This window comes from Odocoileus virginianus, chromosome 16 (genome assembly GCF_023699985.2).
Source record: "Odocoileus virginianus isolate 20LAN1187 ecotype Illinois chromosome 16, Ovbor_1.2, whole genome shotgun sequence".
NCBI classification, from domain to species: domain Eukaryota; kingdom Metazoa; phylum Chordata; class Mammalia; order Artiodactyla; family Cervidae; genus Odocoileus; species Odocoileus virginianus.
The window spans coordinates 511,806-537,290 of record NC_069689.1 but is presented as its reverse complement, the minus strand read 5'-3'; the positions used below and the strand labels follow the sequence as shown (position 1 = coordinate 537,290).

Below are 25,485 nucleotides of genomic sequence, written 5' to 3'. Positions count from 1 at the left end.
AGCTGCCTGGGCAGTTCAGATGACTGCAGAGGGATGTGGTCAGACCTGCAGGGGGTCACCACCAGGTCATCAGGTTGCCTGCTCGGCTGAACCCTGTGCATTCTGTGGGCAGAGATCCCTTAAAGCTGATCTGACTTTGTTTCCCCAGCAGTGAGTCCTGGGCATGCAAGATGCTTCCTTCTCTTTCTACTTGGGGAAGGGGCCTTCTTAATTATATCCCCCTCCACTCACATGGAAATGAGTTTGGATTTTCTGAGCATACACCAGCTGGCTGGGGGGGAGGCAGCCCAGAAGCCTGCTGGCTAGGGAAGGGAAGAGAGGGGAGGGGAGGGAGCCAGGCCAAGACGAAAATTCCGTGTTCTCACAGCAGAGCAAGGATGGGGTTCTGAGTGCTCCCCACAGATTATTGACCCTCTGCACAAACCCCGCCCTCTTGCTTAGGGAAAAGCTTCTTGCTTCTGCTTATAGGCTCAGAGGAGCTGTGTACAGGCCAGCCCGCCTCTGAGAACCACATCCTTCAGGGTCCAAACACTTAGCTGACCATTAGCGAGGCTGTCGGAGCCCTCAGGAGAGGTCCTTCCTGACTTCTAGGCTAGGCCAATCCCTTTATGCTTTGGGGGGAGTGACTCTAAGGCCCGGAGAGGGGACAGAACCTGGAGCTCATCACAGAAGACCGTAAGTCTGTCTTGCTCGCTGCCCACCCGGGTTCTGCCTGCCGGTGGAGTTGCCCAGAAAGAGGTGGTGTAGGTTTCCCTGGGGCGAGGGGGAGAGGGGGGCACTTACATCCCGCTTGGCTAGCCTAGAGACGAGGGGCGGGGGAGGGGCGGGGTGGGGTCAGGCGTTTGACTCCGCCTCCTCGCACTGGCTTCAGCTCACGCTCGGGCGCTGGCTCAGTCTGGCTGCTCTCCGCCGTCGCTCCGCTCCGGGGATGACACCGCCTCCGTCCAGATGCACCGCCCTCGGCGCCCCGCGAGCCCGCGTTTCCAGCCCTCTGGCTCGGTCCAGGTTCCCGCTGCGGCTGCTGCTGCAGCTGGTCTGGACGGCCGCCGCCTCTCAAGGCCACCCGAAGAGCGGACCCCGCATCTCCGCTGTCTGGAAAGGTAGGTGGCGCCGCGCGAGCTGCGGGGCGCGGGAGCCAGTGCCGCGCGGGGCGGGTGCGGAGTGTGCGGCACCAAAACGAGTGCGTGCGCGCGGCTCTGTGGGTCCCGGGCTGTCCCCGCCGGGAGCGTGTGGGTCCGGGTGAGTGTGTGAATGTGCGCGCGGCCACACAGGAGCAGGATGTAACGCTGCGGCGAGCGAGCGGCGGGGGCCGGAGCCCGGCTAAGTCGCTCCAAGTCCGCCCGCAGCCGGGAGCCGCAGCGGTCGGGTGCAGGGGGACGGAGAGGGCCCTCTTCTCGGCCCTGGGCACTCCTTGCCCTCCAGCGCCCGGGCCTCTGTGCGGGGGATCCTTTCTCCCGCCGGGACCTCCACCCGACTCTGTCTTCCAGAGCTGCGGGCTCTAGCTGCGTGCGGGGAGCCAGTGGGGCCGGCAAGGGGGCGCGGATCCTCTGCCGCCGCCGCTGCGCTCGGGCTGCGGGAACAAAGACCCCGCTGCCTGCCCCCGCCCCCCGCCCCGGCCCCAAGCGCGGGCCGGGTAAAGGGGTGGGCACCCTGTGGAGAGCCCGGACAAGGTGCGGTGCGGAGGCTTCGGGCACCCGGGCGCTGCCTCTGCAATGCCGGGACCAGCCGCTCCCCCCTTGTCCGCACGTGGCAGTTGTCACAGGGCTCGGCGCCAGCGTGGGGGCAGTGCCCGATGGGTGGGGCGCGGCCATTGGGACCCCCAGGCAGAGGATTTGGGGAAGGAGTGCAGCTTTTAGGCCCTCGTGGTTATGTGAACTTGGGGGACCGGAGTCTCCCCCAGGGGCGCCTCAGTTTAGACCACTGTACGTGGGTTGGAAAACCAGCTGGGTGGTTTGAGGGGTTTTCTGCCTCGAGGGGCTGAGCTCCCCTCCTCTGCAATGCACAAAAATGCTTCCCCACCCCCCTGCCACTGGGCTGTGTCCCCGTGTTTGGCGTCTGCGCGGCCCCCCTGCGGTAGTGGTGGACCGACAGTGGGGGTTGGGGGGCTGGTAGATTTGGCCCCTCCGGGAGCTCTTTGATGCCTGAGGCGGTTTGCAGGGATTGCCAGAGCCTGAGCATTATCTGGGGCAGGTATTCTTAGCAGAGAGAGAGAGAGAAAAAAGAAAAACCCACTCCAAAAGCAAGTGGCCTGAACTGCTGCTGCAGTGGAGGGAATGTGACTCGCCCAAGGTCACTGTGCATTGTGTGAGCTCACAGTGCAGAGAGGAGGCTCTGATCTGGCAGGGACCAGAGCTTGTTCTGAGTTAGGAAGTGGAGAAAGATTTAGGCCGTTTCTTGGCCATAAAGAGGGTACTCCTGGGCCAGCTCTGCTACCCAGACAAAGATATTCTTGCTGCAAGTGGAGCGGGGCATCTGGACCCCTGACCATCCACTCAAGGTAGACCCCGACACGCCCCTCAGTCATACCAGCTCCAACCTGGGCTCTCTCTTCCTTCTCAGCATCCTTGTCTTTCCTCGGTCCGCTTAGCTGTCTTGGACAGCACGGCATCTGTGCACTTTGAAGGGGATGATGGCCACATCTGAGTGTTCGGAAATCTCCCTCTGCCTGAGTGTTCTGAAGGCTCCCCTTGTGCCGAACCCCTTGCCTTTGGCTCTGCTTTTCCCCATCCCCCAGTCTTCCCAAGATACCCTTTCACACACATACTTAATGCACACCCACCTTTTAGCACTTAATGCTGCCTTCCCATCTCGGGCACTTAGTTCCCACCCTGAGGCTATTTAAAACTGATTTCTGTCCTCTTACCCACTTTCCAAAGTGCTGTCTCTGCTGCACGCAGTTCACTATTGTAGCCACAGTGGCCGTGCCCTCTGCTGGGTAATGCACTATTGACCCCCACTTGGGTCTGCCAGCCCCTCACCTTTCTTGGCCAAGGGCAATCTGTGGTCTTCTTCACTGGTGCCAGGCACCCCACAGGCCAGACAAACCCTGCCATCCACCTGTCCCCCAGGACCACCAGCTGGTAATGGTATGCCTAGCTGACAGCTGCCTCCTATTTCCCGTGGAGTGACACATGGCAGTCGGACAGGAATGGGCTAGGGCAAGGCGAACCCAGGAGTAGGGTGAGAGGAGGACCCTCCCAGCCTTGCTGGAGGCCTACGTCCTGTATACCAGTGGGGTGAAGGGATGGGGACGGCAGCCTCCAGGAACGACTAGACCAAGGATAAAGGTGGTTTTGGAGCTGCTTTTCCGCGAGGCCTAAACTGGGGTTTTAATTATAAGCCAGGACAGGTGTGAGGACTGGAATGGATTTAGAGGGATCTTTCTTTGTCATTTATTTCCTGCTACTTGAACCTCCAAGTCCTAGGGGATGATTAAATAAGGGAGTTCTGGAAAAGTCCTGGCCTGCTCTTGTCAGGGGGGTTGATGCCTCTCCAGCCTGATAAAGGTTGGCCCAGAGCAGCTCTGGACAGAAGAAGGGATATGCTAGTACTGACCTGCCAGGTGCCCTTGAGCTCTGTACCTGTCTCTGATCCTCAGAGCTTGTCAGGACTCTGGAGTTTTTCCCCCTAGAGCTGTCACTGACACAGGGGCCAGTCAAGGGTGTGACTTTGTGCAGCAGGGGCTGGAGGGGAATGATTTGCAGGTGAAGGCAGGAGGTGGGCATGCTTGTGTACCCCTCTCCCATTCCATCCCTGGTTGGAGATGGAGAAGACCCGAAGACCCTGATCTCCAAGGTCGGAGGTGAGCCAGCTTGTCCACAGCAAGAAGCAGAGCACAGTCTCCACTTATCCATCTGGTTCTGCCATCTCCCTTGTCCAGTTAAAAAACAGGATGTTATTGTTGACTCGGCAGCTGCTGGGGGAGCCATTATGGGGCCACTCCCCAGGGTGGGGGGTTGTTGTCACCTCCTTTAAGGGGATGAGGTCACAGCTGGGGCTCCCCAAGCATCACCATTTCCAGTGGAAATCCTTGCCCCTTTGGGGACTCAGATGTATTCATCACCTTCAAGGTGAACTCCCCCTGCAGAACAGGGGGGGTAGGGGGGGCAAGTCCCAGGAGGAAGGGGAGTTTCTAAGCTGGGAGAGATGCTTGGTGATGTCACCGGGAGTTTCCTGCTACCTCTGTGGTCCCCCTTTCCTGAATAATGAAAATTCTAAGAGCAGGCTGGGATGTGAGAGATCTGGCACCAGCCCAAGATGACCATGATTGGGGAGAAAGAGATGGGAAGTTGGAAGCCTGGTTCTGCACCCAGCTCTGATGAGTTTCTATGTGCCTCTGGGCAAGTGCTTGATTTCCCGCGCCACCCCCCCACCCCTTGACTTTTTCTGAGCCTCAGTTTCCTCAAATTTCCAAAGCAGGTAGTGGTATTTGTCGCTAAATCGTGTCTGACTCTTTTGGACTGTAGGTTCAGTCCCTGGGTCGTGGAAGATCTCCTGCGGGAGGGTGTGGCAACCCACCCAGTATACTTGGCTGGAAAATCCCATGGCAGAGAGCCTGGCAGGCTACAGTCCATAGGGTTGCAAAGAGTTGGATATGACTGAAGCGACTGAGCACATCATTATCAGAACACTAATCCCTTGCCTTTCCGGGGCAGGTGGAGGCTATAGTGGTCTCTTCAAACCCAAGCAGTAAGGAGAAACCAAAACCTGGGAAGTCAGGGGAACTCCTTTAGTTTTCTGTTCTTTCCTAGCATTTTCTCTCATAAGTTGATGGCTGATCAGCTGGAGGAAATGGCTCATTTGGTTTGTGACTCCGGGGGTGGGCATAGTAATTCGATATTTTTGGCATTTATCGTTTGCTGGGGCCAACCTTGTGCTGGTCCTGGGCCTAGGGAACCAGGGATGAGAAACTAGATGAGTGCATAGGCATTTCTGTGTTGATGAGAAGACAGACAAGCAAGTCAACCTGCAGTTACAATGCAACGTGTCAGGGCCTGTCACAGAGGGCAGCTGTGGGGGTCAAAGAGGTACCTAATCCAGCCTGCACAATCAGAGGAGGCTTCCTGGAAGAGGTGACAGCTCAGGATGGTGTGTGGAATAGGAGCCAGCTTGAGAGGGGAGGGACAGGAGGCAGTACCCTGGTGTGACAGAATTTCAGACCCCAGAATTTGCAACTAGGACGAAGGAGAGGCAAGGAGCTGTGTGGGCAACACTGAGTCAGCCTGGGCTGGGGGCTCCAGGAGGGTTTCTTGTAGGAGGAGGGTGTCTGAGCTAGGCACCTGGCCTTCCACAGCCAGCCCAGCAGTAGGAAGGAAGGACCATGGCGGGCAGGGAAGACCTCCCTGTGTGCTAGCTCCCTGATGGGAAGCTGGGGCAGGGTTCAGGGACCCCAGAGCCTTCCTGCTGACTCCTGACCACGGGTGTTCTCTGGGTGAGGATGCCCAGTCCTCAGCAGAGATGCTTCATGGGCTGAGGAGCTTGCCCAGCATCAGCCAGGCCCTGCTGGTGTGGGAGGTGCAGATGGCCTTCCTCTGCCCAGCTTTCACTTCCAGGAACCTTCACCTCCTTACCCGGGGTGGATCACTACCCAGGCTGGGCACTTGGGAGAAGCAGGGAAAGCAGGACACACTTCTCGGAAGAAGGCTGGGCCAGCACCCCTAATGTGCAGGTGGGAAGCCGGGGCTCAGCCTACGTGGTGGGACCCAGTGGCCTGCAAGTGGCAGTGGTGGGAGTGGGTGGCCCCCGAGTTGACACCTCAGGCCCCAGCTGACGTCCTATCCTCCACCCCCAGTGCCACTGCTGGGCAGTCTAGCTGTGTCACAAGGGGCTGACCGTGCTTCCTCTGCTCTAGTTGACAGCTCTGGTTCCTCCTTTCTTAGTTTCCTTTTTTGGCCAGGCCTGGCTGCCCCGGAAGCCACCTATCTCCAAGGGTGGGGGAGGAGGGGGGCTCCTCCTAGAGCAGTGACTGTAGCCCCCAAATGTCAGAAGACTTGGGCTTCTCCCTTTCCTAGCCAGCCCAGGCTGTGAGGGACGTTTCATCCATCCCTTTCTTGTTCCCGATGGCCAGTCAGCCTCCAAGCCCTTTATTGTACCCCCACCCCACCCTGGCCACAGGTCTTCCCTCACCATTCCCCACACTCCATGTTTTCCTGCCTCAAGGCCATTGCCCTGCTGGCCATTCCTCCAAGCACCCAACTCACCCCCCCTTCCTTCTTTCTATTGGTTGGATCTCACTTCCTCCAAGGAGCCTTCTTGGCTGACTCTAACTCACACAGCCTGATGTCAGAAAACAAACGTCAGAGGTCAGCTGGGCTAACCACTTATTCCACAGATGGGGAAACTGAGGCCAGAGAAGCCAGGGACTGGCCCAGCATCACCCAATGAGACGGGCAGAGCCGGGAGCAGGGCGTTGTCTTCCTCCCAAGACTGTCCTTGGCCTCAGCCCTTGGCCTCCCTCCACTTGTCTGTCTGTCTTCATGCTCTGTCCCCAGGCTTATGGCTCCCCGAGCCCATTTCCAGTTCAGCTGGACCCAGACTCTCCCTGCCCCAGTGCTCTCCCAGGAGCCCCAGCAGCTTGACCTCCTCCCTTCAGGACCTTGGATTTGGGCCAGCTCCACGCACTTTTCTGGTCTTTTCCTCGGGGCAGCTGGGCCTCAGGTCCTGAGGGCAGGTTGATCTGTGTCACGGCATGGACTAATCAGGGTTTAATCATCACGGCTGCCCGGGATTAGGCTGAGCCTGCCGCGTCTCTGCCCTCCTTCTGCCAGTCAGGGGTGGGGCTCTAACCCAGCACCCCTGGGGGTGGCCCTCACGAAGGAGGGCAGCCAGTCCCTACTCTGTGCCTTGGTCTGTGTTCAGTTCCTTTTCCGGTGAGGGCAGAGGAGAGGCTCCGGGTTTGCCCTTGAAGGGCCTGCTGGTACCTGGAGAGGTGGGTCTGCGGCCTGTGACTAGAGAGGGCACCTGGGGAGGTCAGGAGCCTGGTACAGCCAAGGACTGGGACAGGAGGTGAGAGCAGGAAGGGCCAGTGTGGGGTGGTGCAACTGGGGACGACTGCCTGGTGGAGGAGGAAGAGCCAGGCTAGACAGAGGAACAGGGACGTGGAGTGGGGCAGAATGTGGCATAGATTGCTGCTTGTATCCTTGTCTTCTGGGCCCGGGGCTCTTTGCCAGCCTAGTGAGGGAGGAAGGTCACCGGGAAAGGCTGGTACCCTGTCGGTGGCCCAGGAGCCTGTCCTAAGGTGTCTCTGAGTCCGACCTTGGGGTTTGGCCTACCCTGGTCCTGCTCCTTTTTAACGCAACACCCTCAGCTGCCTGCACTTGCCCGTCCTGGCCTTGGATTGGCCCTGGGGGACTGGGCTTCACCTTCAGGACCCCACAGTCCAGGTGAAATTCCACCAAGCAGTGTGATCCGAGAGAAGATGGTGTGTGCCAGATGGTGTATAGAACAAGGTCAGAGGGAGGACGGAACTGTGAGGCCTGGAGCAGTCTGGGACACTTCCTGAAGCCGACAGGGGAAGAGGGGGATTGAGGCTAGATCTTTAAGCCCAGGTAAGACCATGTGCACAGAGAGAAGGGGAAAGGTGGTCGGAGAAGGGAGAGCACAAGCGAAGGGGTAGAAGTGGGATGCAGCCGTGCAGCCATTGCAGAGAGGAGCGGAGACGGGCGGGCCTTGACTGCCCAGCGGAGGAGTTGGCCCTGCTGCGACAGGCAGTTGGGACCCTTGGTGGGTTCTTGAGTTGGGAGGTAGAAGCAGTGCTTTTTGTTTTTTGTTTTTTTTTAACCTGTGCAGGTTGGATGGGAGCCTGGCTGGTTGGATAGTAAAGAAGGGTCTCTGAGCACACCCTCCCTTCGCTATAGCCTGCCCACACTGCACTGTGCTTCTATTCCAGGCAGAGATCATGGGATGCTTGTGTACTAGTCAGCACGCAGTGCGGCACCACACCCCCAGGTCCCTAGTCCCTGCCTCCCTCAGGCCTGCACACCCACGCTTGCTTATACACCCTCTCTTTAGGACATCGTGGATAGAGGTCAGGCATTCATCGGCCAAGTAGCCTCTGACCAGGTTCCACCCTCTCTGGTCCTCGGTCTCCTCATTTGTATGAGAGGCTGACCTAGAGGCTTCCAAGGGCTCACCTATGGAGCCCAGTGTTATAAACACAGATTTCAGACTCAGTCTGCCTGAGTGTCAGCCACACCACCAGTGAGCTGGGTGATCTTGGGCAAGTTACTCAACTTCTCTGTGTCTGGCTGCCCTCATCTATAGAACAGGCATAAGAGAAGCTGCCTTCGAAGAGTTCAGTGCTGATTGAATGAGTTAATACATCTGACAGTTGAGTACCACCCGGCACTTAGTAAATGCTGTGTAACAGTTAGGTGGGGGTATCATCGTTTGCGTCATCTCCCCCTTTGGCATCTCTGATTGCTGATGAAATGCAGCCCTGGCAGCCTGACCCCTGCCAGCTCTCCCTAACTGCCCATGCTGGCTGGCTGCCCTTGCTCTCTGACCCCTCTCTTCTTCCCCTCTGGCCCAGGCTAAGGCTGAGCTAAGGAACCTTCTGTCTCTCAAGGCCCCCCGTCCTGCCTGCCTCCTTCCATTCGGGGTGGTTTAGCCATCCTTTGCCCTCTCCCTGACCCCTACTCTGGCCCTGGGCCCAAGGGCAGGCCCAGTACCTCTGCCTGTCCTCTCCTTTGAAAGAGCCACCACCTGACTTCAGCCTCACTCTGGGGCTTTTGGAACCTGCTGAGCTGAAGGGCCCATGGAATCCGGGCAGAATCTGGACAGGACGTGGCTTCCTGCCTCCCCTGGGCTTGGAGCCTTCTCCCTGTCTGGCTGGGCCTCTGTGCTAGCCTTCCCTGAGCCCCCAAATCTATCTTGGTTCAGCCCTGCCCCCAGCACACACTCAGCTTATTCTCCACGCTCCTCCTTACCCTCATGCCTTTGCCCCAGCTGATCTCTCCAGCAAGTCAAGCCTTCTGGTCCTTCGAGAACAGTGGTGCAATGCAGAGAGCACACAGCCCTTGGTGGCATGGAAGGCCCTTAGTTTTCCTGTCTGTAAAATGGGCATGCAGGTGCTGTCCTGACTTCTTTGCGGGGTGGTCGGGGGAATTTGGTGAGCTAGTTGGTGGAGGCAGATGAGGATGTGGTTTCACTGTTGCCTGTGCCTCCAGAAAGCCGTCTCTGACTTATCCAGCACTCACAACCCCACGCTTTCCCCCAAATGCCCCCAAGCTTAACCCTGAGTGTTTTGTTCCAAGAGTCACGGTGGGTCATAAAACCTAGACCTTAGCGAGTACCAGCCCGTCCAATCCACTGAGGAGGAAGCCACACTCAGGAAGGCCCAGTCCCTGGTCACAGTAACGGCCACCCAGCCGCCTGGCTGCCACCGGAGCAGAGAGAACCCGGGCTGAGTTCGCATTCAGCTTCTCTCCCACCCACGGCTGACCTTGGTGGGTGGGAAGACCCTCCCCATGGCTCAGCACACCGCTCTCTGTTCCCATGGTTGATAAAGAGAGGCACACCTCCCACGACCCTGAGAACCGCCTCGGGGGCTGCCACCTGCCCCAGCACACCAACGCTGTGGCAGCTGTCTGGAGCCCTGACCTGCCCTGCCGAGTGTCGCCAGCACTCCAACAGCAAGCACAACCCTTCCTTAGCACGGGCCCATGCCATCCCGGAAATTGGGCTTCTGGATACAAGGAGCGGCTTCCCAGACCCTCCTCCCTGCCATTCTGCAAGAGGCAATGATGAAACATTTGTTCCTTTGCCCCTCACCTCCATCAGGGGAAAGGTTTCCGTCCATTGATCTGACACAGAGTTCCACGGTCATTCCTTCGAGTTTAAGGCTTTGATTGCTGAAAGCCCCTGGAGGTCAGAGTCCTACCTGGAAGGATGGTGGGTGGCTGATCCTTCCAGTTACCAGGTCAGTGACTTTTCCCTTGGCCAGCAAGGAATTGTAGGGTAGAGAGCAGGAGATGACCCAGGGAAGCCGAGAAAAGGGGACGGATGGCTTTTGAAGATCAGGACGCTCTCATGGAAGTCCGGGCTGTGGTCCTGGGCTGGAGCAGGGTGCTGAGCTCCAGAAACCTGGGCCAGCAGCATGGTCTCTCTGGCCTCTGGGCCCCCTCAGGTCAGCCACTGTTCCCTTCCCTTCTCCTTGACCTGTGGGTTCCCACAGGATGGCGAGCCCGAGGGCTAATTCCTGGTCCCCGCGTGGGCCTTCCCTCTTCTTCCTCTGGCGAGGGTGTGAGGTGGGTCTGGTGATCCAGGGTGGGGCCTGACTATGGGAGGAGGCTCCTGACAGCTGTGGTTGGGCCTCCAGTCGGAGGGTGGCCTGGCTCCTGCCCCGTGCCCATGCCCGGGCCTCCCTGGCTGCCTGCTGCAGGCACTCCCTGCTGGATACCGCATTCCTGCCATTCTCAGAGCCCGCCCTGATGCCTGCTCTCAAAGGGCTCCTTGAGGTTAGCATTCAAGGCCTGTCGGGCCAGTGGGTCAGCTTGGAAGGCTGTCCTTGTCCAGACCAGACTGTGGGGCCCATCCCTTGTTGCTCCCTCCACAGATAATGACACCGCCCCCCATTCTGGCTACCTCTCCTGCCTCCCCTGAGCAGCCCTCTCTCACAGGCAGTGAGGATGTGGGGATGCTGAGGACCAGGGGGTGACAGCACCCAGCGCTGATGAGGAAGAATGATGCTCCACCAGGCAGCCCCGCTTTAGGAAAACCCCCTCCGTGGAAGGTCACACTTGTCCCAGACAGTCGGTTGCCGGTATTGTGCTGGGAGGGTGGGGGCCACCAGAGGGGTCAGGTCTGATTGGTTCCCACAGGATCAGAGCCCCAGGGATGGCCTGGCTGGGGGCCTGATGGGGGAGGACTGCCCCCCTGACACCTGGTCATCTTCTTGAGCCTCATTTCTGTCTGGGGCTGGGCCTAGTGAGGAAGGTGGGGGCTCAGGGGGCCACGGAGTCTAGCTGGTTACAGGGCAGCCTGAGTGTGCCCTTTCTTGGTCCAGAAGAAGCCAGGATTGGCAAAGAATCATATGGGGATAGGGGGCTTGTGCCTGGCTTGCCTCTGGGGCCATGCCCACCCCGTGTGTCCCTAGCCCTCTCCCCTGCCTGAACCCCTGGTTATTCTGGGAGCTTTTAGCTACCACTTAGTCAGCCACTAATGCGTCAGGCCGGGGAGTGAGGGGGGAGACACGGTGCCAGACGGTGCTCCTTTTAGACTTCCAGGATAGGAAGTGGGGGGACGGGCTGGTCAGACAGGGCGACCTGGGGTGGGGGGACTCTGGAGGAGAGGAGGCTCTGTGGATCCTGGCTCCGCTCATTGGAAAAAGAAGGCAGCTCTGGAGACTGAAGGGCAGGGGTTTGGTGTAGCCTTGGTCCCCTGCCTTGCCCTTCCCGCATCACCACACTGGGGGCTTCAGCCCACCTTTCCCCCTTCTCCTCTCTTTAGGTCTCTTCACCCACCACACAGTCAGCTTTCCCACCTTTGCTCAGGCTGTTTCCACTGCCTAGAATTCTCTTCTTGTGTTTCTGACCCATCTAGCATAGGTCTGTCTGCCTTCCCCATCCTTTTGGATTCCTAAGGAAGCAAGAAGACATATTTAGGGATGCAACACTGAAACTCTTTAGGAGCAGGCCCCGGCCTTGCTCCACCCCTGCTGGGGTGGAGCCTTGAATGCCACCCCCTCCCCTCTTGGTGCCAAGGGGCCACAGATCCTGGCTGCCAAGACTTGGTGCTGCCTTCACTTCCAGGCAGCCCTCCTGCCCCTGAGCCCCCCAGCCCCCGCTCCTGTGACCTGAACAAAGCTTCCTTTCATGTATTCATCTAGCTGCTGCCGCTCAGACACTTCCCCTGCACAATCAGGCCCTTTGAGGGCCTCGGGCAGTGCGGGAGCCGGGCTGGGGCTGGGGTAGGGAACGGGCCAAGGCCTCGTCCTGGGGCCGAGCTGGTGCCATCTCCCCTGGTACACATCACCAGGCGCAGGGGCGGGAGGGGCGGGGGCCTTGGGGTCAAGGGAGGCAATGCTCCTGGGCTCCCGTTTCTCCCGCAAGATGAGGTGAGCAGTTCCTGCCTCCCTCCCACTCCTGACCCCGACAGCCACAGCCAGGATTTGAGCACAGCGGGGCTCACACTTGCAGATCTGTGCAGGGCTGTCCTGGCATGCTATACCCAGCAGCACCTCCATATGCACCCAGCAGCCCCCCAACCTCCGTGCAGCCCTCACCCTCCTGTGTGTTCTCAGCGATACTCGGTGAGCAGCCTGGGGGTCTGTACCAGTTTTGCTTGAGCGCCATGGAGGCTTGCTTTGGTGTGGCTATTTCACCCCTCCAACTGGGCTCCAGGGTAGGGCCAGGCCTCCCCGCAGGGCTTGCTCTTCAGGGCCAGGCCACGGCTCTCCCGTCAGACTAGACTGCCCAGGACAGGCTGTGTCTCCTCACTTGGATGGCCCTGTGACCCCAGACACAGGCTCCCTCAGGGCCCCCCCACGCCCCTTCCTCCACGACTAGGGCTGAGCATCGGCTGTGCAGACCCCTCCTCTGAGGCCTGTGGCCATGAGCTGAGGCGACTGTTTGGAGATGGCCAGTGTGACCTTGGAGCTTCTCCCCTTTGGCCTCTTGAGGGCCTCAGATCTCAGCTTCCAGCCCCGCGTCTTCAGGCCCAGACATGTAGCTTTTTCTGGCTGCCTGACCGTCTCAGGGAGTAGGTGGGGAGCTGGGGCTACAGACTGTCTCAATTCCGGGTTAGGCTGCGGGGCTGATGGCGGCTGCTCAGGCTGTGGGTGAAAGGGGAGCTGGAGCCAGGGCGCTGAGTCAGGAAAACCTGTGTCTCTCCCCAGCACTCTAATTTTATCCCAACTGCTGGGGAAGGGGAGCCTGCCAGCCCTGGCTGAGCCCTCGCCAGGTGAACCCAAGGGCCGTGAGCTCAGCACTTCTCTGTGGCCCGCAGTGCTGGCGTCTTCATGAACGTTCCTGTCTACCAACACTCAGTCTGGATGAGCCAGCCTCCTGCCTCCAGAGCGACCTTGGGCTAGAGTGTCCCTGAAGGCCGTCTATACAGTGAGCCGGGCTTCAGCTGAGGTGGAGTCTGAGAATAGCCCACTTGCCCACGTGACCTGGCCATGCAAGAATGTATCTTAAGGAAAGGGGGTGAAAGTGGAGAGGGCGGTGTTGCAGGGTGGGTAGGGCGCTCTGTCCCTGCTGAATGCAGAATCAGGAGGAATAGCTCAAATGGCACAGAGGGGACTGGGGGCAAAGTCAAGGACAGGGCAGTTCTTTTCTGTCTGGGCTGAGGGTGTCCTGCTTGGGTGTCACTGCCTGCTGCCCTTGAGTTTGCTGCAGCTGAATAAACAGTGATCAGGCTGAGGACACGGGCTGGTCGGAGGTGGGCTGGTGCTAGTTATGGCTGATTGCTGGGGGCGCCACCGCAGGCTGTCCCATTCCTGTAATTTAGCCCTGCAAGCAGGACGACCTCAGCGATGTCACCGGAGATGAGACATCTTCTCCCTGGAGGCAGTGGCTGCAGAAGTTTTCTTTTTTGGGCAAAACTGTCCCAATCAGCCCTTCTACTTAAAGTCCCAGGCTATGCTCTGTGAAGGGCCCCCATCCCAGAGTTGTGGGGAAGTGGGGGCTGGTCATCCCTCCCCAGGAATGAGCTGGCATCCTTGTGAAACCAGGCCAGGGCAGTCCAGGGCACAGAGTCCAGCTTGGGGGCAGAAGCTCTGGTTCCTGGCCTGCTACTGCCCATGTGAGTTTGGGCTGCCCCTCTCTGGACCTTTGTTTTTCCATCTCTAAAATGGGAGGACCTGGACATTAAGATTCCTTTCTGGCTCTTGATCCTTACTGACCTGCTCACTCAGGGGATGGGTTAGGCTGGGAAGGGTCAGAGAGGGTCTCCTGAAGGAGGGGAGAGGGTTTCGAGCAAAGTGATTCCTGGGAGCCTGAACTGGCCGTGGGGTTCTTAGAGGCCTTGCTACCTGCAGGAGGTGGAGGTGACCGTTTGCTCTGTCCTAGGCAGCAGAGAGCCTCAGAGCAGAGTTGGTCCTCCTTCCCAAGCCCAGCCCTCTTGGGAGCAGCAGAGTGTGTACAGGGGGGGTGTGGGGGTAGGGTCGGTTCTCCCCAGGGGTCCTTAAATTCTGTCCCCACTCTGAGGTCACACATATTGTAGGGTAGGGGCCTTGGCTTTGGGGTGAGGACAGCTGGTTTCCAACCCCTACCAGAGGGCTCCTCTTGTTTCCTACTCACAGCTCTGGGTCCAGTGTCTCCATAGCCAGCTCCAAGCCCTCGTAGCTCAGTGGATGCGGTGTGTGTGGGGGGCAGACCGGGATCTTCCAGCTTCAACGTTTTCTGCCTATTGTCTCTTCCTTAGGCCATGCAGGGCAGGACCATGTGGACTTCGGCTCAACTGAGCCACACACGGTGCTTTTCCATGAGCCAGGCAGCTCCTCCGTGTGGGTGGGCGGACGCAACAGAGTCTATGTCTTTGACTTCTCCAAGGGCAGGAACGCCTCTGTGCGCACGGTGAGCCTGAACCCTCTCCTGCCTCCTTCTCTCTTCTTTCTTCCCCGTCTTCTTTTTATTGATTGATTGATGGATTGTTTTGGCTGAGCTGGGTTTTTGTTGCTGCGTGCGGGGTTTCTCTCATTGAGGCAAGCGGGAGCTATCCTTTGTGGCGGTGCACGGGCTTCTCATTGCAGCGGCTTCCCTTGTTTTGGAGCACTGGCTCTAGGGCATGGGCTTAGTAGTTGTGACACACAGGCACACAAAATTTGTTGCTCTGTGGCATTTGGGGTCTTCCCAGACCAGAGATTGAACCTGTGTCCCCTGCATTGACCTGTGGATTCTTAATCACTGGACCACTAGGGAAGTCCCTTTCCCCATCTTATCTCCTCTCTGGCCTTGGTGAGAGGCCTCAGGGAATCCGGGGGAGCTGGCATGTCTTCCAGAACTGGTCAGCCCTCATGATACCCCATAAGTGGTGTCTGGGGAAAGACACCCCTGAAAGTGGTCCTGACTGGCCTGGGTGTTGGAGTGATGTGGAGACAGGCATGGAGCTAACACGCCTGGCCGGGTAGGGAGCGCTGACTAGGGAGGCCTAGCAGGAAGTGGGCCTCCCAAACCCCGTGACCCTGTCTTGTGAGATTTCTGGGCTGGCCCATGAGCTCTGGGCTTTGGCTCTGGGTATCAGGCTGAGTAGCCTGTGTGATCTTGGGTAAATCACTCCCCTTCTTGAAGCCCTAATTGCTCATCTGTCGAACGAGCCCATCCTGAGGATGCATGGAAAGCAGTTGGGGCATCTTGCCCCTGGCAGGCAGACTCATGTCCCCCCTCCCTGTTCCTCAGGTGAACATTGGCTCCACCAAGGGGTCCTGCCGGGACAAGCAGGTGAGTGGGGAAGAGGGATTGCAGAGGGGAGGCTGGGCCCCTTGGAAAAGTCCCTAAGAGTCTGAGGAAGGAGGCCTAGCCCTGTCTTGGGAGCCGCATTCCGGGAGGAGAGAGGCAGCCCTGTCCTAGGGTTCCTGGCCTGAAGGGGAGACACTCCTTCCCTAACCCCTTCTCTGTTTTTAGGGGGGTGGGAGTCAATTGCACCCACTTGGGCTCTCCTTAGAGATACCTTCTGGGCTCAGATTTCTGAAGCCTTCTTTCCCAAGACTGAGGGTCCTGGTGCTAGGCCTGTCAGGGCCTCCAACCAACTTCTTGCCTTCTGCCTTTCCTGGCAGGACTGTGAGAACTACATCACACTCCTGGAGAAGCAGAACGAGGGGCTGCTGGCCTGTGGCACCAACGCTCGGCATCCCAGCTGCTGGATCCTGGTGAGGAGGCCCCTCCCTGTGTGCTGATCAGCTCACCCTTGTCTGGGTGGGCTTTTGCCCCCCATGGTGGGAGCAGGTGGTGGGGCGCTCTGAGGCTGGTCTCACCTTGTACAGAGTTCCTGGGAGGATGGGGACCCTGGCTGAGCAGCTGGCACCCGTGGGAGGCAGTGACCATGGGACCACGTGGCATTCTGACCCCCTTGGTTTTCCCCAGGTGAACGACTCTGCAGAGTTTCTTGGGGAGAGGAGAGGTTATGCGCCCTTCAGCCCAGATGAGAACTCCCTGGTTCTGTTTGACGGTAGGGCTGTGGCTGGAGCAGGCGGGTGCCCTGAGGGCAGCTGCCCTGGGCTGGGGGAGGGTGGTCAGCACTGTGCCTGGCACAGGCCCCGTGGAGGGGCTTCCAAGAGCTGTGTGCCCTTATCCGTGGCCTTCCCACTGTGTCCAGGGGACGAGGTGTACTCCACCATCCGGAAGCAGGAATATAACGGGAAAATCCCTAGGTTCCGCCGCATCAGGGGTGAGATTGAGCTGTACACCAGTGACACCGTCATGCAGAGTGAGTCAGGCTCCCACTGGGCCGGGCCGGGCTGGGCTGGGCCGACGAGCGTGTGTGAATGCCCTGGGGTCCTCATGTTTCTGGGGGGGTCTCCCTGAGGGCTGCTGGGGCCACAGGCCATCAGGAAAGCGGGAGCTGGGTGCAGCCCTAAGAAGAGAGAGCCGAGGAGGCGGGCCTGGCCAGGAGCAGGGGGTAGCAGAGGTGAAGATGTGGGCCCAGAATGGGCCTGACACCCTCTGCGGACAAATCAGAGGAAGCCCCAGACCCAGTGCGGGGTCCCCAGGAGCCACAGCGTGTTCCTCTGCTGAGCTCATGTGGGGCCACTCCCACTCCCTCCTCTACCAATTAGGCAGAGGTGACATAGGGGCCCCCAGGGACTCCTCCCGGTCCCTCGGCATGAAGTCATTGCTCCTGGGCCAATGACATCTTTGTAGGAGAGGGCAGAACAGGTGAGGGGTGGGGGTGCAGAGTCTCAGTCCCCTTGGGGTGTTGGCCTGGTGTTCTGAAGTTTATTCTGGGTGGGACTGGACGTGGGTTTGTTTGTGCAGACTCGGGGGCTGGGTCCTCTGAGAGGCTCCTCACACCCGTTCACGTCTGTCCCCGGCAGACCCGCAGTTCATCAAGGCCACCATTGTGCACCAAGACCAGGCCTACGATGACAAGATCTACTACTTCTTCCGGGAGGACAACCCTGACAAGAATCCCGAGGCCCCTCTCAACGTGTCCCGAGTGGCCCAGCTGTGTAGGGTGAGCCAGAGCAGCGTGGGCATGCGAGTGTGTCTGTGCCTGAACAGGAGTGAGTGAGTGTGTGTGTGCAAGTGTGCGAGGGAGTCTGTGGGACTGTGGGAGGAAGAGGGTGTGCACAGGAGGGTGGGTGCATCTGTGAGTGGGTAGTGATGGTTGCGATCACATGCGTGTGTGAAGGTGTGCACAGGCGTGTATTCATGGAGAGTGTGCATGAGCATATGCGGGGGTACAAGAGTGTGTTGACATTGTGTGTTTCACCGGCGTGAAGATGCTGGGTTGTGTAGGTCTGTGTTGTGTGTGAGTGTGAATGTGTAAGTCTGGGCAGATGTGCGTCTGAGCCCGTGTGCTCGGTGGGGACCTGACCCCCGCACCCTGCAGGTCCCCAGTGTGGGCCCTGAGCCCTGGGTCAGCCAGCCTGCCACCTGGAGCCTGGCCTGAGTCGTGGGGCACCCCAGCCTCGCCCCTTGGCATGTCCCCCCCCTTGCAGGGCCTCCTTTCCTCCTCAGAAGCTTGGGTGCCAGCCTTCCTGGCATCAGGTGCCCCGGGTGTGTGGGGCAGTCCAGGCAGGTGCTGAGGGACCGTCCCCCTGCCCTCCTCATTTCCAGGGGGACCAGGGTGGTGAGAGTTCACTGTCGGTCTCCAAGTGGAACACCTTCCTGAAAGCCATGCTGGTGTGCAGTGATGCCACTACCAATAAGAACTTCAACCGGCTCCAGGATGTCTTCCTGCTCCCCGACCCTAATGGCCACTGGAAGGACACTAGGGTCTATGGCGTCTTTTCCAACCCCTGGTGAGTGGCCCTTGTCCTGGGGCTAGGCTGGTGAGTGTCCAGTGGGGGTCAAAGCACTTGGGCCCTGCCGAGGGGATGGCTGATATGGCAAGTGCAGGGATTCCAGGCTCAGGGGACGAGGCTGTTGCCGGGCCTGGGTTGGGTGGACACAGGGCTCAGGGGGATGTGTGTGCTGGTGTACAGACAGCTGTGTGCACATGTGCCGTGTGCATGCTTATAGCTCCTGGGCCTGTGTGTCCGCCAGCTGTGTACACAGAGCGGCTGCTGGGCCCTGGGAAAAAGGCTGCTGAGGCCTCTCAGGATGCTGGGTGCTATCACACCCGCTCAGGCATTGCCTGCGCCTGATAATTCACACCTCTTAATCACTCTCATTGATTGAAAACAAGGCAGGCCTAAGTGCAGGGTGTGTGGGGGGAAGGTGGGTGCACGGTAGGAAACCAAGACCCTGCTCTGGGGCTCCCGTGTGCACGGACCCAGCAGGCTGGGAGGAGGACGGGGGTCCGGCCTCCATGGCCACTAGCATCCTAGGGATGTACGTGTTGGGATTCCTCTTGCCCTGGGGTTGACCTCTGAACTCTGATTCCGTGACAGAATACAGGTTGTGGTTTTATATTGCAAAATAAGGAAATTAGGCTGAACTTCTGTCCCTCCCTCTTTCTGTCCTGCCTCCTTCCTTCCTTCAGTGGTGTTTGCTAACACTCAGGCACTGGCCTTGGCCTCCAGGAGAGTCCCTGCCCTCATGGAGCTCGAAGGCCAGGGGGCTTGGTCACACGGCTGTAGTTGTACTCTGGTGCGGGGCTGGCCTGAGTGAGTGGAGGTGGGTGGTCCTGGGCCTCCCACTGAGGTGGTCTGTCTGTCCCCCCAGGAACTACTCGGCTGTCTGCGTGTACTCCCTCGGTGACATTGACAAGGTCTTCTGCACTTCCTCACTCAAGGGCTACCACTCGAGCCTCCCCAACCCACGGCCTGGCAAGGTGAGCAGTGACACCCGCCATGGCCCAGCCCGCGACCCCATCTCCCAGCCACCCCACTGATCTGGACCTGTTCTCCTTGCCCAGTGTCTGCCAGACCGGCAGCCGATACCCACAGAGACCTTCCAGGTGGCCGACAGTCACCCTGAGGTGGTGCAGAGGGTGGAACCCATGGGGCCTCTGAAGACGCCACTGTTCCACTCCAAGTACCACTACCAGAAAGTGGTTGTCCACCGCATGCATGCCAGCAATGGGGAGACCTTCCATGTGCTTTACCTAACCACAGGTAAGGGGCTACCTGGGACCCCTTTTCCAGTCTACTTGGTAAAAATGAGTATAAAGAATAATGTCATTAACATCTGATTGTATAGCTATACCTGGAAGGGAGAACTGAGTGGCTAAGAGCTGTCAGGAGTTAATATGTGTAGCTGTGGAAGAGTCAGGCAGTGAGGGCTTCCTGGAGGAGGTAGGGCAGAAGGAGGAGGGCATTGAAGGCTAGAAGATACCTGGATTCAGAGGCAGAAATGTGTTGAGTGTGAGCAAAGCTGGGTGTAGCTTGGTCCAGCACTCTGACTCCTGAGGATGGTAGGAAGAGATGTGGAAAGTCAGGTGGAAGGGCCTGGTCCCAGGTGTCCTATGGGCCTCCGCCAGGCAGAGTGAGGAAATTGGTCCCTCTCACTGTCTTTGAGATTATGCAGGTAAGAGGAAACATCTGATGTGGGATGCAAAGAATTTCGTGAGATGTGAGGAAGGGCCTCCAGATGGCAGTGCCTTTGCAGGGTCTTGCGGAGGACTGCCGGGCCACCTCCTTTTCCCTAGAGGGGCTCCCTCTGGGAGTGGGGTCTGGCTGGCCCCAGAAGCAGAATAAAACATTCTGAAAGGTGAGCCTGCATCCCAGAAGGTCATTGGCCATGAAGAAGACAGCCCTGCGGTGGCTTTAGTGCAACTTCCTGGTCCCAGACTGTGGGCGAAGATGCTCTGGGAGCAGGCATGGAGATCAGTATTGAGGGGAGGGTGCTGTAGGCCTTCCTTAGGACTGGGTAGTGGCACCATCAGAAAAGCAGTGTCTCCCCCAGTGCCTAACACCTCTGGGGTCATGTAGTCTAGGCCTCAGGCAGCCCCCTCAGTTGCACATACCGCCCCATGTGACTTCCTGCTGTTGCTTCACCTTGGGGTTTTCTCAGGGTCATGGTGGCCTCATTGGTTTTTTGGCTCTTAGGAGTCTTGAGGAGAGTAATTTCCCGTTCACAGGCTTGGCTTCTGAGTTGTGAGATCCGCCCCTTGACTCCTCCATTCATCCTGGCTCCACCCACTGACCCCTGTCCTTGCTCTGCTCCCTGGCTCCACCCACTGACCCCTGTCCTTGCTCTGCTCCCTGGCTCCACCCACTGACCCCTGTCCTTGCTCTGCTCCCTGGCTCCACTCACTGACCCCTGTCCTTGCTCTGCTCCAGCAGTGGATGGCCCGGCTATTGTGACCAGCCAGCAGGATGGAGCACTGGGGTGTAGGCGGGGTGACGATGTAGGACTGGGAGCAGGAGCCAGGACAAGGCAGGCTGGTCCTGGGCTGAGGGAGCTGTAGGCTCCCCTTCTGCAGACCTGGAAGCCGATGCACTTGAGTGATGAGGGCATTTGTCTCGGTTCTCCGTGAGGGCCATCAGAGAGGTACCGTTTTGGAGTTTGCAGCATGAAGGATTGGGGCTGGATGGGAAATAGGACTTTCTGAGCCCTCTGCAGAGGATGGGAGCCTCTTACAGCTGGAAGAAGCTATGAGAGGTTGTCACCGGGCTGTGTGGAAGAGGTGAAGGGCAGTGTGGGTGTGAAGGTAGTGCTTGCGCTGGGAGCCTGTCAGGCTAAGGGAGCCAGGGACCACATCCCAGAACCCGCAGAGAGGGGATCGTGGACACTTAGAGGTAATGTCCCCGGCAGGCAGTCATCTGATCATCTGACTGCTTTTTTGGGGCAAGTGATGCCCTGGGAAATTGGGAGGGAGGGAAAGGGAGGTAGGCTATTCTAGAAACTGGGACAGCTGGGGAGGTAGGATTGGGAGGACTCAGGGGTCAAGATGCCCGTTAGTCCCCGACAGGAGTGAATGAAGAGAGCTCTGGGCTCTGAGGCAGGCAGCCTAGTATATGACCTTGGGATCCCCTATGTGGAACCTAAGGTCCTTTTCAGGTCTAAGATTTTAGAAAAATAAAAAAATCCCCTAAGACTGCATATGCAGTATGGAATCCTGGATTGAATCCTGGAACAGACAAAGGACATTAGCGGAAAAACCCGTGAAATCCCAATAAAGTCTGCAGTCGACTTAATCATAACAAACCAGTGTCAACTGCTCGGCTGTGACAAATCTCACAGTCATACAAGATGCTAACCTTTGGGGAGACTGGGCGAAGGGTATATGGGAATTCTGGACTGTCTTTGTGACTTTTCAGTACATCTGAAATTACTCCAAAATAAAAAGTTTATTTTAAAGAAAGCACACCCGAAAGAGTCCAGGAAACAGAAGAGGTTGGAAGGGTCTGGTTCTGCCTGCTCTGGGTTCCAGTCACCAGTTGCGTGACCTTGAGCAAGTTGCTTGGCCTTTGTGAGCCTCATTTCCTTTTCTTTGAAGTGGGGATGTTGATACCCGCCTCCCAGGGGAGTGTGGGGTTAAATGAAGTACTGTAACTGATGCATGTAGCTGGAGGCTTGGCAGTGCTGGGGCACGTGGGACTGCTGGTTCTGTTCTTCGTGCTCCAGCTTCCCCTTGTGGCCTTGGGGAACCCAGAGCCTCCTGGGATGGCCTCCCTGGCCCAGCCTTGGAAACTTCTTGTGATAGCTTTGGGCCCTTAAGACCCTCCCCAGTCATGCTGTCCTCCCCCCACCCCACCCCGTCCTCTGACGCTCGCCCGAGCCGTGACTTACAGCCCTGCCCACCCGTGCCTTTCCTGGTCAGCTCCGCCCAGGGGGAGGCTGCCTGGCTCTGTGGTGGGGCTCCCGCCTGCTGACCCTCTGCCCTTCACTCACAGACAAGGGCACCATCCACAAGGTGGTGGAGCCGGGGGAGCGGGAGCACGGCCTTGTCTTCAACATCTTGGAGATCCAGCCCTTCCGCCGGGCGGCCGCCATCCAGGCCATGTCGCTGGACGCTGACCGGGTGAGCCTCCCCATTCTCAACCCGCCCTGTGGGGCCGACGTGACCGCCAGCTGAGGACAGAGCCCTTCTGCGTGTGACTTGCATGTTCTTTTCAGGGTCTCTGGGCCCCCGGGCCTGCCAGGCAGCTGGACCTCAGTCTGGGGGCTTAGAACTCAGTTGGGATCCCTGGCCTGACTGGTCATGTTTTTCCTTCCAGCGGAAACTGTATGTGAACTCCCAGTGGGAGGTGAGCCAGGTACCCCTGGACCTGTGTGAAGTCTACACCGGGGGCTGTCATGGCTGCCTCATGGCCCGCGACCCCTACTGCGGCTGGTACCAGGACCGCTGTGTCTCCATCTACAGCTCCCAAGAGTATGTTGGCCGGGCCCCCTGCTCCTAGGAGAAAGTGGACACAGCAGTGGTGCTTGATGGGCGGCGTCCCTTCTGGCCAGACCCTCCTCCGGGTGGGCACCACTGCTGCTACTGGTCGGGGGTGAGAACAGGGAAGGGGCCAGGCCTGTGGCCTCCTGTTTTCTTAGCCTCTCTCTTCCTTCCAACTCCAGGCCAGTGCTGCAGTCCATCAATCCAGTCGAGCCACACAAGGGGTGCCCCAACCCGAAGCCAGGTAACTATCTGGCCCAGCTCAGAGGCTACAGTCCAATGCGGGTGGTACATTCGTGCCCCAGTTGCCCTGTCTGAGGGAGGCCAAGTCTGGTCCTGGGGGCTCCAGACAGATGGGGCAGGACAATCCTGTGGAGGGAGCCCCCTTGGTGTGGGGGTTCTACAAGGAGTCGGGTGAGGGAGGCAGGTGAGAGTAAGGAGGAGATGGGGGCTAGTTTCCCCATGTTCCTTTAGAAGCCTTGGCCTTGTAGCCCTATCAGCGTGGGAGGACACAGCCTGCCTAGGAGCCCTCGGCTGCTCCTCACGGCTCCCTCCCCTCGCCTCTCAGAACAGGCCCCGCTGCAGAAGGTTTCCCTGGCCCAGAACTCCCGCTACTACCTGAGCTGCCCCATGGAGTCCCGCCACGCCACCTACTCCTGGCGCCACGAGAACAGTGTGGAGCAGAGCTGTGAGCCCGGCCACCAGAGCCCCAACTGCATCCTGTTCATTGAGAACCTCACGGACCTCCACTACGGCCACTACTACTGTGAGGCCCAGGAGGGCTCCTACCTCCGCGAAGCTCAGCACTGGGAGCTGCTACGCGAGGACAGCGCCATGACCTCGCAGCTGCTGGGCCACGCCTGCTCCCTGGCCACCAGCCTCTGGCTGGGTGTCCTGCCCACACTCATGCTTGGCCTGCTGGTCCATTAGAGCCTCACGGGGCCGGGTATGCTGCAGGCTTCTGCAGCCCCGAGGCACTGGAAAAGTCTCACATCCAGAACCGGCGGGGCCCGTGAGCTCCTTGCCCACCACTTCTTCCCAGGGGGACTGCGTAAACCTGACGGGGGACACCGGGCCTGCAGATGGCCAGCCGCAGGCGGCTGTTGGGCCCCCGTGGGGTGAGGGTGTTGCGGGCCACAGAATGCAGGCTCTGACTCTGAAGCTGGGGCCTTGATGACCCAAGACTTTATCTTTTGGAGATTATTTTTAAAAACTCCTCCTCAAACTGATGAAATGCAGTGATGCTCTTGGCCTAAGAGCCTGTGGGCCAGAGAGTGGGGTTTAAAAAGAGGAATGGGGGACCCCATCTCTGGACCTTAAGGCTGAGGCCCGAGTCCTCCTGGACTCTCTAGACCCAGATCACCCCCTCATTCTCCCTCCTGCCAGGACTCGGGGAGGCTAGTGTTCCTGCAGGCCCGGGGCTGCCCTCTGTGACCTCCTCACCAGCCCTGGGTCTCTTTAGGCAGCTGCGTTGCATGTTTATTGAAGGATGTTTGCTTTCCGGACAGAAGGACGGAAAAAGCTCTATTTTTATGTTAGGCTTCTTTCATGTATAGCTACTTCTGACTGCATCTGTATGAAATACCAAAACTACATGCGGGGTAGGGTGGGGAGGGAGGGGCTGGGGGAGGGATGGGTCATGGGGGGGTGGGGGGGGGGCTTGAGTCTACGGCTCCTGGGAATGGGATGAGAGTCCAGGGATGGGCATGGGTTTGAAGAGAGAAGCATGAGCTGGCTCTGCCCTGGGAGCCCAGTCTGAAGGGGACGTTGGTCCATGCCCCTGGTCAGGGTGGTTGCTGGAGAGGGTGGGATGAGGGAGACAGGGGAGAATGAAGGAGAAAACTGAGCCCTAGGTTCACCGTGTTCATTTCAAAGGAGGAGCCAGGTCCTCAGGGGGAGGTTTCTAGGACTCTGCCCTTGGCATTGGGGGTTGGGGGGCGGGGGGGGTCCCCTCCCCTCCCCTCAGCCCCCTTCCCCAAGGGCTGTGCTTCCATGCTCCTAGCCTCCCACCTTCAGCTCAGGACATGTTATAACTTAGGCTAAACTGTGAATTCCTGTAGGGACGGCCTGGGCCAAGCTCTCCAGGTGGGCGGCTCTGCCCTCAGCCCTGTCCTTGGATTTCAGCAGAGAGCTGGGCCCTTCTCTGGCTGTGTCTGGCCAGCCTGGGGCAGGGCCTGGGGCTGGTGGCCTTCCAGCTTCGGCCCCTGCATCTCTTCTCAATGCACTTTAATAATGTAACATATTACTAATAAACAAACTATTTATTTACCTGTGCGTGCTCCTTGCCTTCCACGCCATTCTGGTCAGGGGGTAAGGGTGGGGGCTCCTGTTTGTGACTCAGCACCTCCTGCCCCTGTGAGCCTCACCCCCTCTCCCGAGAACCTTAGCACTGAGGGGCTCCTGGTTAGCGAGAGGCAGGAGTGAGATTTAAACCCACAGCTCTCGAGCACTGCTCTGCCTGCCAGGCAAGGACCTGGAGCCCAGACACTCCTGCACCCCACCTTTCCTCACCTCAAGAGTGGGCCTTTCCTCCTTCCCAGCCTCCACCCCCTGACCACTTCCCTGTGGAGGCCTGGCCATGCTAGAAACAGCCTCTGGCCTCCCTGCCTTCAAGGGGCCCATTCTGGGAGATAAAGCTGATCAAATAAGACCCTGTAGGATAAACCTGTGATGATGGAAGTATCTGGGCCGGAAGGCAAGAGGGCAGGGGAGGTGGCGGGGCCAGCAGGCAGGCAGGGGTCAGTGTGTGTGCGGGGGGGTGGTTCCAGCAAGGAGGGACTGGTGGGCAATGTTTGGGTGCTAAGCGAGCTTGGCTCTTCAACCCCCAGGAGAGTGACAGTGCTGGGGTGGGATTTGTACCTTAGAAACTCTTGAACTCCCTTTAAGATAAAGCCCATAGGTTTTAAGACCCCAAAGGATGTGTGAAAAGGGGTCCCCCAAGGTGGGGGTGGGAGGTGAGGAGGGGAGCTAGGGGCTGTTCACAGGGATGGTGGACAGAACTATGACAGGACCAGGGATGGAGGGTGGGGGCCTGGGGGGGGCGTGCAGAGAGGGACCCGGGCATTCTTCCCTTCCCTCCCCTTTGTTCCCCTCCCTCCTGCCCCTCGTGCAGGG

The 25,485-nt window shown here is 58.8% G+C and overlaps 1 protein-coding gene across 1 annotated transcript; it reads left to right on the top strand.

Moving 5' to 3' along the window:
* Positions 1–354: 354 nt before the first annotated feature.
* On the top strand, positions 355–23,979 carry SEMA7A (semaphorin 7A (JohnMiltonHagen blood group)). Its single transcript, XM_020873565.2, has 15 exons — positions 355–675; positions 872–1,100; positions 14,365–14,516; positions 15,339–15,380; positions 15,716–15,808; positions 16,023–16,107; positions 16,255–16,365; positions 16,973–17,112; positions 17,718–17,902; positions 18,768–18,876; positions 18,961–19,159; positions 21,884–22,011; positions 22,208–22,362; positions 22,554–22,615; positions 22,940–23,979. Exons 2-15 carry the CDS (start codon positions 929–931, stop codon positions 23,299–23,301), a joined length of 1,995 nt encoding a protein of 664 aa, XP_020729224.2. The 5' UTR covers positions 355–675; positions 872–928; the 3' UTR covers positions 23,302–23,979.
* The last annotated feature ends 1,506 nt before the right edge of the window (positions 23,980–25,485 follow it).